General features: G+C 35.2%; 1 protein-coding gene across 3 annotated transcripts in view; it reads left to right on the top strand.

Moving 5' to 3' along the window:
• Nucleotides 1–20,051, top strand: part of LOC113098408 (CAP-Gly domain-containing linker protein 1) — a 49,752-nt gene that overhangs the window by 23,100 nt on the left and 6,601 nt on the right. The window contains exons 7-22 of one of the 3 annotated variants that reach the window (XM_026263464.1): nt 469–572; nt 1,554–1,614; nt 3,154–3,258; nt 7,474–8,373; nt 10,123–10,218; nt 10,747–10,804; nt 10,909–10,992; nt 11,089–11,245; nt 11,432–11,597; nt 12,450–12,665; nt 12,934–13,074; nt 15,133–15,218; nt 16,139–16,259; nt 16,440–16,492; nt 17,151–17,268; nt 18,600–18,685. In XM_026263464.1, coding sequence (XP_026119249.1) covers nt 469–572; nt 1,554–1,614; nt 3,154–3,258; nt 7,474–8,373; nt 10,123–10,218; nt 10,747–10,804; nt 10,909–10,992; nt 11,089–11,245; nt 11,432–11,597; nt 12,450–12,665; nt 12,934–13,074; nt 15,133–15,218; nt 16,139–16,259; nt 16,440–16,492; nt 17,151–17,268; nt 18,600–18,685 — 2,552 coding nt within the window. The remainder of the gene's footprint in view (nt 1–468; nt 573–1,553; nt 1,615–3,153; nt 3,259–7,473; nt 8,374–10,122; nt 10,219–10,746; nt 10,805–10,908; nt 10,993–11,088; nt 11,246–11,431; nt 11,598–12,449; nt 12,666–12,933; nt 13,075–15,132; nt 15,219–16,138; nt 16,260–16,439; nt 16,493–17,150; nt 17,269–18,599; nt 18,686–20,051) is intronic. The other 2 variants (XM_026263465.1, XM_026263466.1) reach the window with 2 other exon arrangements.

Genomic DNA, 20,051 nt, shown 5'->3' with positions numbered 1-20,051 from the left:
AGTCCATTCATGCTCAAAAACCCTCCAATGTGGCTGAATTAAAACTATTCTGCAAAGAGTGTGCCAAAATTCCTTCACAGCGATGTGCAAGATTTATTGGCAGATATCGCAAATGTTTAATTGCAGTTGTTGCTGCCAAGGGAGGCACAACCAGTTATTAGATTTACAGGGACAATAACTTTTTCACATAGTGTCAGGCATGTTTGGATAGCTTTTTTCCCCTTAATAAATAAAATCATTATTTAAAAACTGCATTTTGTATTTACTTGGGTTATCTTTGTGTAATATTGAAATTCATTTGAAAATCTGAATCATTTAAGTGACAAACATGCAAAAAAAAAATAATAATAATAATTGTGCAAAAATATTTTCACAGCACTATATATAAAATATGATATAAATAATTAATGCAAGTTATAAGTTTAGATTAGTTAAATGTAATGTAAATGTTTTGAATCGTTTCTGTAGTATGTATTGGAGGTTGATGCCAAAATGGACCAGCTGCGAGCGCTTGTGGAGGCTGCAGACAGAGAGAAGGTGGAACTACTCAACCAGCTGGAAGAGGAGAAGAGGTGTAGTATTAATGAATCAATTTAAGATTTCTTCATATTAAAGACTCCATGAAATCAGTTAGAATTTTGTGGCTTTTCATGACTTTTATAAATGTATTTGCATATAAATAACCTTAGAGCTAGTAGACACAGTATTCATTGATAATGAATATTAATATTGTTGATTAAGGGGCATGTGAAGAGTTCAGATGCAAAAGCCTATAACTGCCACCTGAAATGTACTCGGGCTAATATGTTTATGTTCAGTTATTTCACTTTCATGGCCGTTAAAAGAATCCATTCATTGCCATTAAAGTGAAATTACTATACCCACACCTAGGAGCCTGAGAAAAATGCTAATTTCAGCTGAAAACTTTTGATGGCACTTAGAGGCTTTTGCATTTTTATTCAATAATATTCATATAATGAGAATAGGCTTTACCCAGAAATTAAAATGCTGACTTAATATATGTACCATACTGCCAATCCAAACTTGTATGACTTTCTTCATCTGACAAACTCAAAAGATGATATTTTGAAGATTGCTGGTAACCAGCTTTGGTGACCTTTTACTCCGATTATTAAATGGCTCTGTGGAATACTTGATTCTGATTGGACAGTCGTGACATTCCAAGGTATGTTATCCCTTGATAACAACCGGTAAAAGCTGATAACACGGGCTCATCCGGGTAACACCAGTCAGCACTGTACTCTTGCTTGAATTTGATTTCTTAGTGGAAGCTTTGCATTTGTTTAGCTATTAAAATATTAAAACTCGAAAAAAAACTTTGTTGCTTGCTGAAACTGCTGTCTTCACGAAATCTTTGCGTTCAAATATTTAAACTCAAATCAATATTTTGCGTATTTACTTAGGTGGCAAGTAGCCAATGTATTAAACGGGATAATGTACATCCAGCCAGTTGTTATCTCAGAATAAAATGAAATGAAATCGCAAAATGAAAATAAAAACTGACAATGATAAACAATTATTGTCCCAAACAGGAAGGTGGAGGACCTGCAGTTTCGGGTGGAGGAAGCTTGCATTACCAAAGGAGATTTGGAGGTATTTGAAAGTTTTTGCTCTGATGTAACATTCAGACACACAGCTGTGGTCACACTAGACTTTGATTCATTCACTGAATTTACATGACAAGATGCGTGACCGATAGACGTCCTAAATACCACAGTGCTGTGGGAAAGCTGAGTAGATGGTATGTTTTTCACATTTTCAGTGTTATCCATATCTGTTATTTACATGTTGCTTGTTTAAAACAGAAGCCCTAAGGCAGGAGTCTCCGACCCTGCTCCTGGAGACCCACTGCTCTGCAGAATTCAGCTCCTACCCCAGTAAGACACACCTGAACCAGATAATCAAGGTGTTCAGAATTACTTCATAATTACAGGCAGGTGTGTTGGAGTAGGGGTGGAGCTGGAGTCTGGAGGATGGGTGCTGTCCTGCAGCAGGGTTGGAGATTAGGGGTAATTAACAGTACAGGGCATATGGATGATCACACAGAAGGGTATATGGATGATCACTTTCATTTGGAATTTGCCCAGTGAACCATTTTGTATAAAAACACGTACTGTTACACCCCTATTGGAGATCCCTGCTTTAAGTGGTATCATATCTATATTTACTACTCTCTAATTTAAATTTCAAGCCAAATAATGATGAATCCAGTTTTACCAGTATTATTTTATTTAGACTGGACTGCCAGTTTTTTGTTGACATAACAATGACGTTTCTCTATGTACCCATTCAGCAGACATTGAATCATATGCATTTTCAAATATTGTACATATGTCTTGGTCACACCACTTTGAGTTCAATATATTTGTATGAATCATCTGCATAATAAGATTTTAAAGAGCTGTAATGTGTTTATTAGTTTATATTTTCTGGTTTTGTTTTCTCTTGCCCTATTCATGAATCAAGTACTCTTGATAGGTTCACTGATTGTTTCCAGCCTTCATTATTGCACATTTGAGTTGTTTTTATGTCTTGAGACCTACTTATTAAAATAAATAACTTGTAGGTTATTTTCATGCATGAAACTGTCGGCTAATGATTTTAGATGGTAAAACATGCAAATCATCTAGACAATGAATTCTTGTGGAGATGCTTTACATACTTGATCAGTTGTAGCTATACGAAGTAAAATTGTTTTAAAATAAAAAGGTCATTTGATTTACAAGTGAATTTCCATGGAAAATGGGTACTATATTATCAACTTTCAAAGTTATTAACATAACTTTTTATTATTATTCCTCTCCTTTTTGTTGAGGTCAAAGTACCGTTTTTGTTACTGTTCCTAACCATTATAATTCTGCATGGCGTTTGGCAATGTCTGGCGTTTTATTTGTTTGTTTGGCCATCATCAGCATGTCTATAAGCATTGACCAATACTCTTGCATTACATCCTCACATTTTCCTCAGTTGTGGCATTGATTTGACTTGCATTCATCACAACATCTTCCTGCTCCTGTTTTTCTGCGATACATTTCCACAACTGTCCTCCTCACCCCTCGTCTTTCTGCATCAGGCTGGCATGTGATGGTGGCACTGGTTTTGTTTCTTCCTCTCCTCTTTCTGTACTAACAGACGCAGACGCAGTTGGAGCATGCCCTTCTTAAGGAGCTTGAACAGAGTCTTCTCTTTGAAAAGACCAAAGCTGACAAACTTCAGAGGGAGTTAGAAGACTCTAGGGTAATGGATCTTCACCTGGGCTACGGGTCAAGGGTCACTGAAGATATGCTACAATGAATCAACATTTTTTTCTATTTCAGGGCATCAGTGAGGGAACTTCAATGCATGATGTTCAATTATTCTAATTAATAACTAATTTTAGGAATGATTACTAACACACACTAAATATCTAATTGCTGTAATAATATTGTGGTGAATTAATATACATAAGTATGGAGAATGGAAATTTGTTTTGTACCAGGTTCCTTCAGTCATAGAGAACCTGAAAACATCAAGTGATTGATTAAAGGTCCTGTGGGAATCTCTACAAACTTTTTTTTTTACAGTCGAAACCAGATTTACATACACTTCAGAAAAAAACATCTTTTCAAATCTTTTATTTCTTTGCTGTCATACATTAAATCAGAGTAAACTTTTTCTGTTTTAGATCAATAAATATTAACATATCTTTTGCATTTGTTAAATGTCAGAATTGAGCGAGGGAGAATTTTTTTTTTTTTATCACTTTCATTAAAGTCAGAAGTATACATACACTTCCTTAGTGTTTGGTAGAATTGCCCCGAAACTGTTTCACTTTGGCCAGACATTTTGGTTATCTTTCCACAAGCTTTCTACAATAGTTTGCTGGAATTTTGGCCCACTCCTCTTGACAGAACTGGTGTAACTGGGTCAGTTTTGTAGGCCTTCTTGCTTGCACTCGCCTTTTCAGTTCCGGCCAGAAATTTTCTATGGAATTGAGATCAGGGCTTTGTGATGGCCACTTCAATACCTTGACTTTGTTGTCCTTAAGTCACTTTGTAACTAATTTGGAGGTATGCTCGGGGTCATTGTCCATTTGGAAGATCCATTTGCGCCCAAGCTTTAACTTCCTGGCTGATGTCTTCAGATGTTGCTTCAATATATCCACAAAATGTTCTTTTCTCATGATGCCATGTAATTTGTGAAGTGCAAAGCAGCCCCACAACATTATACTACCAACCCATGCTTCACGGTTGGGATGGTGTTCTGAGGCTTCAAAGGTTCACCCTTTTTCCTCCAAATATACCGTTTATCAGTATGGCCGAACAGTTCGATATATATATATTTTTTTATTTATTTTTTTCTTTCTCATCAGACCACAGGACATGTCTCCATGTCTCATTTTACTGTGGATAATGACACGGTCTTACCAGTTTCAGCTAGCATCTTTACAAGGTCTTTTGCTGGTGTCCTGGGGTTGATTCGCACAGTTCGCACCATAAATGTTCCTCTCTGGGACTCAGAATCCGTCTCCTTCCTGAGTGGTATGATGGTTATACATTCCCATGTGTTTTATACTTGCGTATTATTGTCTGAACAGATGAACGTGGGACCTGGGATGAGCCACAGGTCCACAATTCTTTACCTGATGTCATGGTTGATTTCTCTTGATTTTGCCATGATGTCAAAGAAAGAGGCTCTGCGTTTCAGCTGTGCCTTTATATGCATCCATAGGTGTGCTACCAATTAACTCAAATAGAATCAATTAACCTATCAGAAGCTACTTAAGCTCAGAATGGAATCATCTGGAGTTTTCTTTTTGTTTAAAGACACATTAAACTTAATGTATGTATGTATACTTCTGACTTTGATGAAAGTGATAAAAAATTCTGACATTTTAACAAATGCAAAAAATATGTTCATATTTATTGATCTAAAGCAGAAAAGGTTTACTATGATTTAATGTAAAGAAATTAAAGTTTTTGTGTTTTTTTCTGAAGAGCATGTAAATATCTGGTTTCCACTGTATATATTTTATATACAGAGTGCACTGGTTGGTTCTGGTTTTTTGTTTTTCCATATATTTTTCCCATAGGTATTTTAAAAAAAAACTTTTCGTTAAAGCATTTTAAGCCATGAACCAAACCACCAGCTATAAAGCAAATTACTACAACTTTTATTAGAAGCACAAAATTATTTACAGGGTTCGTACAAGGTGCATAAAGTGCTTGAAGTACTTGAATTTGACTTTTTGAAATGTAAGTCCTGTAAACGGCCATATTTTGGAGAAGGAACATGAAAAGTACTTGAATTTTTAAAGGGCCAGTATATATGAAATAAGTGTTTTGTTTTTCTCTATAAAACCATATTTTTATGCTAAATTTAAGATGCAGCGCAAAATTACTCGAGGTGAAAAGCAGTCTCGCGATATTAGTATAAGTTGTGTTTGTGGTAAAACTTTTGATAGTGCTTGCATTATGTTGTTCGGCCTTTTATTGCATGTGCTGTTCATTTGGGTTTATAATTATATGTATTATATTTATAATGCATTATAATACATAATATAATTAATGTTATGTTCATAGTTTGTGTTGGCATATTACATTATGTAAGCCTATTTTATCAGGGTTGTTCAATAAAATTGTATTACTAAAAAATATCAGATGACTCAACTGTCAAAATAATCAAGTATCTGTATATCTCATGAGCTAAGTGTAGTGTCACACCCTAATGTTGATAAGCGGTGATATAGCTCATTGTTTCCCAAGTGCATGATACAGCTTTCAATCTTCAGGTCAATCATATATTCATGAAAAAAAAACATTTTGAATAGGAAAGCGGTAAGTTTGCCATAATTTCCTTTCAAATGTTAAAGTTGCCACAGTCATTGCACGTGTTTGTGCTGCACTTTATTGTTGCCATTTTGTGTTATTAGTTTATTAGAATTTGAAAGACAATAACAATATTGTTTGATAAGCGAGTTCACTGATTTTAGTCCTTGAAAACCAAACATGTAGTGCTTGAAAATTGCTTAAAAGTCCTGAATTTTCATTTAGCAGTTTTTGTACGAACCCTGTATTTAACAATCGGAAAAAAGACAAAGGTTTAAGAGAGTACTTAACGGCTTCAAAGAAATATAAAATTACTTGATTAAAGTTGATTTATGTGTATATGTAGTGGTCAAAACCGATGTCCAGCGAGGATATTTCTAATTTGCTAACTCTTTCTCTACTAGACTTTTTGAAAAAAGTTGCCAGCCACTGCCAGCATTTTTGATAATTTTCACTGCAATTTCATGGTCCCCACAATATTTTGTTTTATAAATATCTATGAATACACAATACATAAACAAAACAGAACCTTTACTATTAAACAAAAATCTATTATTCTAGTTTCAAACTTTTTTTTTTTTTTTTTTTTTTTATGAACACTTGTTGTATATAGGCATGTTTCATTTAAAAAAAAGAAAAGAAAAAAAAAAAGCACCATTATGAGCAAAAAGCTGAGGAGGCCTGGATGACAGACACAAATTATCGCACCGGATCAGTCGATCTCACTCTCATTCACTGTCTGTTTAGGCTTGTTAAGTGTGAATCTATGGAGCCTCTACTTGTTTAATATTCAGTCCACATGCATTTAGTGTAAACAAGAAGGGAACAACCTTATGAAAAAAGAAAACCGATAGCAGTTGTTGAGGCTCTTGCATTCCTCTGCGGTTTACTTGGCAATAATGCAGAATTGCGATATTGCAGTTATATATAGTATTAATTACCATTATCAAAGCAAAGATGCAGTAGATCGCTTCCATCAGCACTCCCAAAACTAGCACAGTGCTTTACCACTTAAGTAACATTTCATCAGGACATTCTGGACCCATTCAATCATTCATTCAATCAGGAGATGCGTAATAGTGCCCCCATGTGTATAACAGAGGAAGCCTGGAAAATTCTTTGTTTGGTGGTGGAAAGAGTTAATAGGTTATTGTTAAAAATCTGTTTTTTTTTGTTTTGTTTTTTTTTAAACCGGCTATTCCAGTCTTTTATAGAGAGGTAGGGTAAAGCAGAGGGTTGAAGGTCTTACTCAATTAAATTGGATTAAGAGAAATCAAACCATCTGGCATATAAATGTCAATCTGCTCAACAAAGTCTAATGAAAAATTTACAGATGAGATCGTGATAATCCATTCAAGTTTGGGAACCCAGTTAGATGACAGCTTTGACCTGGTGGTTGTTCACCCTCTTGTAAAGTCCTTAATCCTCCCAATTCTGTCCCAGTATTTTTTTTAATTTTTGTTTTACTTGGCTTACGCAACATTGCTCCTATAAATTGAATGGAACTATATTTCTATGAAAATATATTTAAATTAGCCACTTAAAACTGAAAAGACGGTTATATCCATACCACCAGATTAATTCTCACTTATCCATACAGCATATATACAATAGTTAACTAAAAGAGCATTTTTTTTTCTTTTAGGTGGCCACAGTCTCTGAGAAGTCCCGTATATTGGAGTTGGAGCGGGATCTTGTGTTGAGGAATAAGGAGGTAGCTGCACTCCGTAAGTCACTGGAAGCTTTACCAGGGCAGGATGGGGTTACTGACTCCACCTTGGCAGTACTCCAGGAGGAACTCTGTTCCCTCCGTACACAGCTGGCCACTCAAAGGGATAGTCACCAAGCAGAGCTGTCTTCCTTGCGTGAGATGCTTGCGGCTCGAGAAAAAGAACACGGTGAATCTCTGTCACAGCTACAGTCATCCTCCGGTCGCTTATCGAAGGATAACGAGCAGCTTTTAGGTCAGCTGGCGAAATCCAAGGAGGAGAATTCAAATATCATTGAGGAGTGGCGTGCTAAACTAGCATCAGTTGAGTCCTCACACCAGCAAGCCTTGGAAGAGCTCAAAACCTCCCATGAGGCAAGCAAATCTGAGCTGCTAGAGGTTCACAATGCTCTGGAACAGTTGAAATTCACACATAAACTGGAGCTCGAAGAGCTTGCTAACAAACATGCTTCTGAAACCATGGGGTGGACGGGTGAAGCCAAAGAGCACCAGGCACAGCTCCTGAAAGTCACAGAAGAGAATGAACGGCTGGTAGAAACACTACGCACCAATTTGGAGAAGGCAGAGGAGCAGCACCTGGTGGAAATGGAGGAGGTCTTGGGAAAACTTCACAGTGCTGAGCTCAGGGTAAAAGAGCTAGAGGACACGGGAGTTAAGTTAGGTCAGCAGTTGAATGAAAAGTCACAAGAAGCTCTGGAGCAAAAAACAGCCATTCAGACTCTGCAGTCACAGCAAAGTCAAGGGAACCAAGAAATGCAAAGGTTATTGACCCAAATAGAGGAGGCAAAAAGCCAGTCCAGATCTCAGGAAGAAAAGGTAGGCCTTCCTGTCCATTTGCAAGTAGGACATGCATGATAAGGAATCTACAAAGGCTAATAATGAAGAATCAACAGCAGTTGCCAAAGATTTTGGCAAAAATGCTGTTCTTTAAATGGAGAACTCCATTTATTTTTAGATATTCCAAGACATCCTAAACCATTTAGTGATTAAATAATGGTTAGATCAAAAATAACAAATGTAGATTGTAAACAAAAAAGCACTATTTGAGTGTTTATTAATTTTATTAATAGTATGTCTATTTATAGTTCATATAAAAAAAATATATTAGTTATTTGTAGAAACATTGATTGCATGCCTCATACAATGCAATGAGAATAAATATAAATATAATGCTGTTATCATCACATACCATTAGCAGAATGTCCAAGTTGTTATTTTCTGTTCAGCATAAAAGCTCAGTGATAAAAGTCATTTGAAAAGAATTTTAGAAGCATTTCAGCTATTCTGAAGCCATAAAATAGCTTTATATGACAAACAGGCAGGAATCATTCTGTTTGCTATAGTTTTCAAATCTCATTTGACATCAGTGGTGTTCAAGTCATTCATTCATTCAGTCAGTCATTCATTCTTATGGTTTGAGCTTGTCATTTGTGCATTCTGCATAATAGGGCTGCATGATTACTTAAAAAAAAAGTCAATCACAGTATGGCTTAGTGCAATTGTAAATTTTCAAAGACTGATTTAATTAAGTAAATATATGTGCCGTGCATGCATGCATGCATATATATATATATATATATATATATATATATATATATATATATATATATATATATATATATATATATATATATATATATATATATATATATATATATATAAAATAAGATTCTAGATTTTTATTCGTCACATAATAAAAACACATTCAACGATCACACTTTGGGGGGCAAACGTGATCGGGCACGGTAAAGATTGCCTAGTGTGTGCACACCCTAATTATTCTCCCGCATCCTGCACACACGAGTCTCTACCCACCCATCAAGTGTTGTCCCACGCCGCACTCTGCTGCGGGGGGTCCTGCGATCGTGCAGGTCTCCAATAGGGAGGTGCCTGTCGAGGCTCTAGACTCTGAACATAACATGTTTTTCTATAACAAACTAAAATACTTTCTATAAAAACGTCTATGTCCTGGCAGTGACAATTAGCTTGTTTTATATTTATTTTTATTACATTAATGTTATAAGTTGAGATTTAGGCTGCAATAAATATTTTAAACTGCTACTATGTAAAAGGAACACTGCTGTAAAAAGCAAATTAATAGTGTTTGCAAACCAAATTATTATGTGTCTTATCTATATACACACAATGTTTTTCTTATTTTATAGTGACATATCATAATAGTTATTTATTTTGTTTATTTAGTATTTTATATTTTTATTTGGTACTATGAATTCCTTTTGTTATTTTTGTTTTATATCCATTTAAAATGTCTACAACTAAATTGTGTGACCCAACAAACCTGGATTTATTTATTATTTTAATTCACAATCGCAATTTTTATCAGATTTTTTTTTTTTTTTTTTTTTCAAATCATGCAGCCCTATACATCCATGGTAACATTGTTCTTAAGAGTGTTCTGAAATGTTATTTTCCATGATATTTCAGTCCTTCACTTTATTTTCCAATTTGTATGACTGGCAACTTTGAGTTTTTGTGTGTGACTTTCCTCGTGTTTTGTCCCCCATCATTCATTTCCCTCCATTATGGTTCTACACCTTGCTTTAGGTCACTAAGTTGAACTCAGTACTAGAGGGTAAACAGGAAGAGCTGAATGGCCTGTTGCAGGAAAAGAGCTCTCTGGAGCAAGAAGTTAGTGAGCTGGTAAGTGACTGTGGAAAGATACCTGAATGTAAACTGACTGACTAGTTAAATTATCTCATGAAAAAAAAAGGCACTAAAATAACTGATAGTAGAAGCAATTACAGGGCTAGTTCACCCAAAAATGAATATTCTGTCATTTACATTTACTGCTTTTTTTTTTGTCCATACAGTGAAAGTCAGTGTGGTCCAATGTTGTGTAAACCCCACTGACTTTCAAAATATCATCTTGTGTGATCCACAGAAGAAAGTAAGTCACAGAGGTCATTCATCTTTGGGTGAACAATTTATTTAAGAATCACAAGTACATGTGAAAGGCAGAAATAATGACATTGCTGATTATAGCCTGCTTGAGTGGCAGGGGTGATGGTGGGGTTCTGGGGGTCTATGTTTAGGAAATGTAGGAGTAAAACTCAAAAACCACTCTGACTGTGCTGATCCTCTAATGCACCACACAACACAACAAAATAACAAAGCAAATACAAGGAATGTTTCAGTCATAATCCTCAATTCACATTCTTAATCTTCTAGAAACAGAATCTTGGAAAAACATCTAATGATCAAGCCAAATCTGCTCAGACTAATCAAGGTATGTGTATGCACAGATTACACTGTTATGACTTGAAATATGTACAATTTTGTAAACCTTATTGAACTTTACATTCAGCATGACTAATTTGCTGTCTATTTCAGAATTAAGTGAGGAGCTCAGGAATAAAGAGGAACAATGCACATCTCTCTCTGCTGAATTACAGGATATAAAGAGTCAGTTTGCTGGTTAGTACCAAGCTCTTCAATGAAATATGAATCTGTGAAAGAACTAATTAAAATGTCATGTTTGTAATTATGTTTGGTATCTTGTTCCATCTTAAGGTTTACAGAGAAATTTGAAAGCAAACGAAGAAAGGATACTGCTGCTGACCAAAGACAAATCTAAACTTGAGAATGACATTATGGACATGACAAAGTCATCAGGAGACAGTTCTACTCTAATAACAAAGCTGAATGAGGATACCAAGGAGAAAGAAAGGTCTTTCTTTAATATGCTTGATTAAAATGCTTACAAACAATACCGTACAGAAAGTATTTATCTCAGTTTACTTTAGCATGATTTAGTTTGTGAGGCCTTATATTTTGGTAGACTAAATTGTAATCTTGCAAATTAAGCCTTATTTCAGTAATTCATACCCAATTCACAAATCCTGCCTAATTTCAGGAGACTAGACGATCTTCAGAACCAGCTTGAAGAGGAGCGGGAGAAGGCAGCTCAGGCTGAGGAGAAATGGTCTCAAGCACAAGTCCAGGCTGAGAATGAAGCCAAAATCCTTGAGAAGAGACACCAGGCAGAGCTTTCCAACATGCAGGAGAGGATCAAGCTTTTGGTGAGAACTGTTAAACTTCTCCCATCACATACTTAATGTTCCCAACGGAATAAAGACATTGTCTGATTCTGTATAATGTAAAGTATAATGATTTGATGGTTAGTTCACCAAGAAATTAAAGTTATCATCATTTTCTCACCTGCATCACGTTATTCATCTTCAAAACACAAAGTACAAACTTTTAAATGAAACCTGAAAGGTTTCTGTCCCACCATTAAAGTCCAACCCTTACGAAAATTAACCATGGTTTTACTACAAATAAAACCAAAAAACCATGGTTACTGTAGTTAAACCATGGTAACCACAAATTAACCATGGTTTTGCTATATTAACCATAGTTTAACCATGGTATTTGTAGTAAATCTGTGGTTTTACAAATGGCAGTCAATACGCCAAAAAACCATGGGTTACTACAGTTTTACTATAATAAAACCATGGTTCTTTTTCGTAAGGGAAGGTAACCAAAATATAGAAGTCCCCAAAGGGACATAAAGGTTGCGTAAAATTAATCCATATCAGGCAGTTTAGTCCAGGATTTCTTATCCTTTGAAGAGATATGATGACTTTAAGATCAACAAAGTTAAATCTGTTCAACGTATTAAAAGTTTTCAAAGAAACCTCTCTGGTTTCATTAAATATCCTCATTTTTTTTTCAAAGATTAACCAAAGTCTTATGGATCAACATAACTAGATGTTGATTAAACACTTCTAAATTTCTTTAAATTCCTTTTCTTAATTTGAATTGATTTTAACTTTTCTGCCAGTTGTGGTCATTTTCTCCACTTTTTCATTCTGCTTATCAAGTGCACTCTTATATGACTTGAAAACTGCCATTTTCTCATGACTCCTCAGGAGAAGGGTGCTGAAGACTATCAGGCTAAAGCCAAAGACATGCTTGCTTTGGGAGAGAAAGCTCTTGCAGATGCTGTGGAACAGCATACAAAAGAAATGCAGGAAATAAACAGGAAGTTTGAGAAAGTGCAACAAGAGCTCCAAATGTCTCAGGATGAAAGCTTGGAGCTGAGGAAACAGATTGAGGAGTTGAAGACCTTCAAAGAAAAAGCTACAGTAAGACCATAATACTTAATTTGTGAAAGAGCATGGGGCTATTTGGACAATTCATGTACTGCAGTTGTAAGTGTAGGTCTTGAACTTTGCAGTGAAAATACTAGATTAGACAAATAGATTAAAAATCCATAAAAACTATTGGAAGAAATGGTAAAATTTATCAAATGTAGCATTCAATCTGTACTATGCTAAATGTCTCATGATGTTTAATCATAACCAGAATGTGACCACAGGTTGAACTTTTCACCTACTTTTAATTTGCACGTAGGTCTCAGAGAAAGCAGAACAGACTACACAGGCTTCACTGGAGAGACTGACCCAGGAGAACCAACAACTTCAGAAAGACAAATCTGAGGCTGAGGCTCTGGTAACGCAGCTCAAGAACTCAATGGAAGAAATTCAGTGCAAGGTAAAATCATGCTGAGGTTAAAGAATTATTCCAAGGTATAGCATTTAACACCTTTGTCATAAAAGGGACAAAAAGGGACGAAGTGTCACAGTCATGTCATCTCTGTGTGATTTCTAGTCTTTAAATCGGCCAATCGGTTTTTGGTTTTTTTCGGCCGATTTTTCCGGAAATGCGCCCACGTGCACATACTACATTGTAATCGTTCGCTATCATGTCATTTGTGTGGAAGTATTTTGATCGTTCAGCACTGGAAGTGAAGAGCTACATGTCTGAAGCACAGATAGCAGGAAGCGATCAGCCATTGGTGTACAGGCACACAAATAAGAGCCTTTTCTGCATGTACTGAAGCTGTGCGAGCGTACTGTACCGGTCCACGCCCTACAGACGAGTAGACCATGAAGAGATGTTCAGATCAACTTCTCACGTGTTGGATGAGAAATGAAACGGACTGTGACAAAACTGAAGTTTTTTTTTTTTTTTTGTAAATTAGAACTTGCAAACATGTTTGAAAAGCCAGAAGTAAACACCAGTTCTATATAGGATGATTATTTTTATTTTACCTTAAAATTATAGACATTTTAGGGTTATGATTCACTATATATATATATTTTTTTTTAATTGAGACAAACAATAAGTTATTTATTTTTCATTGGCTCAAGTAAAAAAATATGGATGTGAATCATTTCCCTAATTTGTTTTTTTTTTTAATTGGATGAATGAAAACTTTTGCATCTTTGTTTTATTCGCACCAACATTATTTTATTTTAACATTTTGGAATAATCTATTTATAAAGCATACTTTTATTTAGTCTCACTGGTAAATACCTTTTTTTTTTTGTTTTTTTTTTGTTTTTGTTTTTTACATTTAAAACCAAATTTTACAACTAAAACATGAATGCTGATTCTTAACTGAATGCTGATTACGAAACCTCTTAAGCTTTTCAAGGCCAGTTCTCTGTAGTTTCAACCCAATTCAAAAACAAAAGCTAAATGCTGATGTCTGTAGCATCTATGTTTGCATGTATTAAATGTAGGCTACTTACTGTGCAGTTACTGCTGTTAACTTCAGATGGTTACGTTTATTGTTTTCAATAGCCAAAAGTCAGTTTGATCTAATGCTGTGTCATAGTGATGATGCATGTTATTCGCACTACTCTCTTACCAGGTGTTTTGAAGGAAGATCAATGGGACACATTACCCATGTGTTTGCCGGAATTGCAGTGTGGCTTTAGGGTCACAGATACTACTACTACTAATAAATAATGTTTTTTTTTTTTTTTTTTTACCTTTTATTGTTTCCCAAATTCTTTTTTTTTTTTCTATATTCTTTGTTTTTCAATTTTAATATTTGTGTATTCTGTTTTAATGGTTAAATTAGATTTTGGTAATCAAAATAAGGTCTTATTGAAATCATGAAACTTAATTTATTAAAAGTTGAATAAAAAAAAATATTTTTTATTAACCTTACTGAACTTCGAATTCTGTTCAATATTTGTAAATTCTATGTTAATTGTTTAAGAAAATATTAATAATTTAAAAGCATGTCATTAAAACAATTAATTTTATTTTTGCACTTAGACATTAAGCAGTCTATTTTAGCTTTTCTAAATTTATGATTTTATAGAACCTTGGAATGAACCTTCTTCATTATTATTACTTTGAGAAGTACTTTTGACTGTACATTAATTACTAATTAATTTGTCACAAAATGGAAGCTTACGAGGCAAGTGTGTAGCACCACAAATAAAGAAATGTGCTGTATCTGTCCTCAAAGTACTGTTTACAGAGAGGAAAAACTGTAAAAACTTACATGAATTACAGATTACATCTGTAAGGTCTAACCAGACATTCATCTTCCTGGGAAAGTTGGCCTGCTGGTAAAAGCGCAATTTATACAAATGTGCCATTCAGATAACTCGTGTAAATGTCAATTTGAGCTGCAAATTTGTTTTTAATCCTACATATAGGCTATTTCTCCTCCGATAATTCTCCTAGAATAATTTATATTTAGTAATGTCTACTTCAAGCTGCTCATTGTTTTCTCTGTACTTGTTGTAGCTGGATGCTTTGAAGCAGCAGAACTCACAGTATCAAGAGAGTCTGAGTTCTGACAGTCAGAAGATCTGCAGCCTAAGTAAAGAGATGTGAGTGTCTACAACTGAATTCTTTGGAATTGTGTAGATTAAAGGGTTAGTTCACCCAAAAAATGAGAATTAGGCCATAAATTACTCGCCTTGAAGTCATCCAAGGTGTATATGACTTTCTCCTTTCATTCAAATGCAGTTGGGAGTTATTTTCAAAATTGTCTTTGATCTTTCAAGCTGTTTGATGCCACCCAGAGGTTGTTGCCCTGCATCAGTCCAAGATAATTTAAATAAAAAACAAATCCATAAAAAAAGTGTCTCACACAGCTCTGGTGGGGTGAACAAAGGCCTTCTGTAGCAATTCGATGTGTTTTTGTAAGAAAAATATCCATATTGAAAATGTAATAATCACTTTAATCTAGCCTTGCACTCACTGTTGTAAAACGGAAGAAGTTCCGGGCGGATGACGTATAGAGGTCAGTGTTTTTGCAAGATAAAAGACAATTTTTAAAATAAATCCAACTTGGTTTGTATGAAATAAGGTAATATACACCTAGAATGACTTCAGGGTGAGTAATTTATGGCTTAATTTTCATTTTTGGGTGAACTAACCATTTCATTTCTGTCTGATATTCATTCAAATTATTAATAGGGCTGAGCAAAATAAATCTGTGATTTAATATTTCCTGGTTAACCTGTTACAAATAATTGACACAGTTAATACAACATCTATTGTGGGATTATTTTTTCATCCTTGAAGTAGTTATATAAATGTCTTTTTCTCACATTCCTCGGTTATCATTACATGTTTTTTGTCTGCGTCACTACATTCAATCAACAACACCAAATTCACTTTGAAAGTTTGAATGTGACATCATTGTAGTGTGGTTTTGTGGGGAACAGTGTTAAACAGTGGTTCTCCTGCAGTTCAAAGGAATCAAAAGAGGCCTTAATAAACATAATAATTTTGTGTATTACAGTGAGGAGTTGAAACAAGCAGACTCTGAAAAAGCCCAGGCAGTTGAGGCTCTGAAAAAAGAGAAAGAAAATCTAACACTGGAACTTGCCAGCAGTCACAAAGACAGTAACATTCTGCTAAATGTATGTTAAGCAAGATGTGTGTAATATTTTACTGTTTTATTTTGTATGTGAAAAGAGTAAAAATCCAGATGCTTAAACTAATTTCTGTGTTTCTTAGTTTTTTATATTATCTTATTTATTTGTTATATATTTTGTGAGAAGTAAATATCCTGAATTCTCTTCGACGTTATCTTATTGCAGCTCAAAAAGGAGTGTGACAGTCTCAACGACCAATTGAAGGAGATGAAAATGAGGTAATATATATTTTTTGAAAGTTCATACAGTATATGTACAGAGAAGAATTTGTTGCAGTATCAAGATTGCATTACGGACAGTGACTGTGTTTGTTTCAACTGATCTGTCCTATAGCAATTTATACATGCTTTTTTTATAGACATATATGCTGTTTTTATAGACTCTTTTAGGTCTGGGCCTGATTTTTTAGTTCTGTCATTGACCTACTGCCACCTCATGTAATAAGGTATATTCGGAAATTGTCATCATCTACTTACCCTCGTTTTTTTTCTTCTTCCCTTGTGGAACCAAAAAAGAGATTTTCAAGTTGCTCTTTTCCATACAATGAGAGCATAAAATGACCAGGAAATCTCTCTGAAAGAAAATGTTAAAAGCATCATAAAATTAGTCCATTATGACTTGTGAGCTATACATAAGTCTTCAGAAGGCATGCAATGGCATTTCTGTTAATCTCCAGTCACTCAGCTGGTGCAGGAATATGTGATTTGAAATCTGAAAACTTGATGCTTTTTGGAGCGCCATGCTTTTTACTCCATAGAAAGCAGCAGTGTGAACATTCCACTGAAGTGGACAGCTTGAGGGTGGAGTAAATGATAACAGTTAAATTTGTTCCTTGCATGCAGAATGCACATATTATATGATCTTTCTTCTGTGCAGGGAAAGCACTTTCAAAAGTGAATCAGAAAAGGAGAAATCAGCACTTCAGCAGTCTCTTCAAACACAGAGTGGCTTGATCTCAGAAAAGGACAAAGAATTAGACTCTCTGAGAAACGAGGTAACATCTTCAACTGCTAAAGAATTTATCAGAAATAAAAAACAATGTTTTGGCGCATCCAAAATTTAATTAAAGCTGCAGTCGGTAACTTTTGACGCTCTAGCGGTTAATAAACAGAACTGCTTGCGTGTTACGGAAGGACATTGTAGCCGGAGCTACTTCTCTCTGTTTATGTCTATGAAGAATCACAAAGGTACTGGGTTACTCCGCCGCGGTACCCCTGAAGCAATCCAAAATAGTCCCCTCCCGGTAAGAAATGTAATTATCAATGAAGATTCGGGAGGAGCGCGTCAGATACTTAGCCTAATCATCACAGGTGGACCACAATCAAGTAATCAATCCCACAGTATAAATATCGCTGACTTACCTCTATCCATTGACGGTTTATCAGCATCCCTCCTCCACCCCATCTCCTCACTTCAAGTTCACTTTACAATATACGGGGAAGGGGGGGTACTCTAGCTTCGGGCAATTCCCGAGCTCGGAGCCCTTCCCCGGACAGCACGCCAAATACGCATACCATACCTCAGCTAATTATATGTAAGCGTGAACTAGTGAAACAACCAATCAGAGCTGCGGTCCGTAACTTTTTTTTTGTGTTCAAAGTATACAAAATGTATATAATAAGCGAGTACACCATTAATCCACATTAAATGTGAGAGCAAAATTTAATGTGAGAGCACATTAAAATAATAATGGAAATTGATAAATCACCTTTAACTTTATAATAATTTAGAATTATAACAAATAAATGTCTGTTATCATTGCATGGTGACTCAAATTGTTTTGTTTTGAGAGTATAGCCACAAAACTTAGGAAATATACATGTGACCATAAGTGCTTACTAATCTTAAATGTATAGTTATATTCAGTCTTTCAATCACTAGCTAGGATACATGGGTAAAATTTCACCCACCAAAATTGTCAGTAATGCATAAACAGAATTTTATCCAACTACAGAGTCAAGGATGATTTTAAGACCAGTTTACAGATCAAATAACATGAGTTAATAATAATGCAGTATTAGTATTGCTGAATAATTCTTGTAAATGCTTGAACAAAAGTATGAACTTTCACATTTCTGCTTTTTAACCTGCAGAATGTCTTAACCCTGCATCTGCAGTTTCTATTCTTTTTTGCAAACTGGAGGAAGAGTCTGTGTTATCTAAAAACATGAGATAGCTGAATTTTATGCAAATATCTTGTCAGATGTGTGCAGAATTTTGCATATTTATTATATTGCCTGCTTCAGGTCATCCTTGTACTATAATGTGTATATTTTTAGATGATCAGAGGATGTTTCTAAATGCTTTTCTCTGTACTTATTGTAGCTGGATGCTTTGAAGCAGCAGAACTCACAGTATCAAGAGAGTCTGAGTTCTGACAGTCAGAAGATCTGCAGCCTCAGTAAAGAGATGTGAGTGTCTTCAACCATTCGCCCACATTGATGTTTGTGTTGTTGTGCAATTTAAGTATTTTCTCTTTGGTATTAAGTTATTAACTGTGTAAATTCATGAGAAGCTTTCAGTCAGTTTAAATCTTGTCTCGCACTGCTAATGATATTTATTAAGTTTTTTTTTTTTTTTGGCCATGTATACTACTAAGGAAGGAAAACTTCCTTTCCTTCTTATAGGAAAAGGTATAGTTCACCCTAAAATGAAAATGTTGTTGTAATTTATTCACCCTCATGTATTTGATCTCTCTCTCTCTCTCTCTCTCTCTCTCTCTCTCTCTCTCTCTCTCTCACGCACACGCGCACACACACACACACACACACACACACACACAAACAAGTTATTTTAAAGAATTTAAGGTAACCAAACAGATTCTGGTCCCCATTAACTTCTATTGTATTATTTTTAGGGCTGTCAAAAATACTGCGTTAACGGCGTTGTTTGTTGTTAATTACGTCAAATGTTTTAACGCATTTCACGCATGCGCAGTGTGACAAATTATTCAGGTCAGGAAAGTCTCGTCGATCTCTGAATTCTCAAGATAGTAAAATACAGCGGCGAGCGCCGTGGTGAAAACACAGAAGAAGCTTAAAGTTTTACCCCAGTTACTCTCAAATGCATTCATGCCAAGCTCGATAAACAGAGACGACTTTGGTAGTTGATACGCTGGAGCTTCTTTCTGTTATAGCGTCCTGTGTTTCACACTGCGCAAGCGCAGAACGCCTGCATGCAATGCAGCGAAAATTACAGCTGTTTGGAAAAGCATGTGTATTTTTACTTGGTTTTACTGGCACTTCAAGCCTTTAGAACGTGAAAATATCGATCCTAAAGTATTGTGGCAGAGCAAATGAACACCTCCCAAAGAGGTGTCCAGAGTGCTGCTAATGTGATGGTGGCGCATGTTTGTGTTTCTGAGTTCATTCTTTCGAGTTTCTCTATGCATAATTTCATAGATATGTGGCTATATTTAACCACTGGTTAACCTAAAACTCTTACACTATCTGTAGTTAAATGGCATGGTTTGATATAGTGCTCAGGTAAATTTGATTAAGTAAATGTTAAACTTTTGAAATTCAGAAAAAAAGAACCACATAATGATGAATCAATACATGAAAATTATGTATCTGTGTCCTGTTATTTATCTTTTGGTATGCATTTCAGAAAAAAATGGTTAGGATTCAGGTGTAATTGCAAATAGTGATTAATCCTGATTAATCCACTGAAAATTCTGATTAATTTGATTAAAAATTTTAATCATTTGACAGCCCTAATTATTTTCAGTACTATGAAAGTCAGTGGCTACCAGCTACTGTTTGGTTACCCACATTC

Source organism: Carassius auratus, unplaced genomic scaffold (genome assembly GCF_003368295.1).
Source record: "Carassius auratus strain Wakin unplaced genomic scaffold, ASM336829v1 scaf_tig00216553, whole genome shotgun sequence".
Lineage (NCBI taxonomy): Eukaryota > Metazoa > Chordata > Actinopteri > Cypriniformes > Cyprinidae > Carassius > Carassius auratus.
This window is presented reverse-complemented; position numbering and strand designations above follow the sequence as displayed.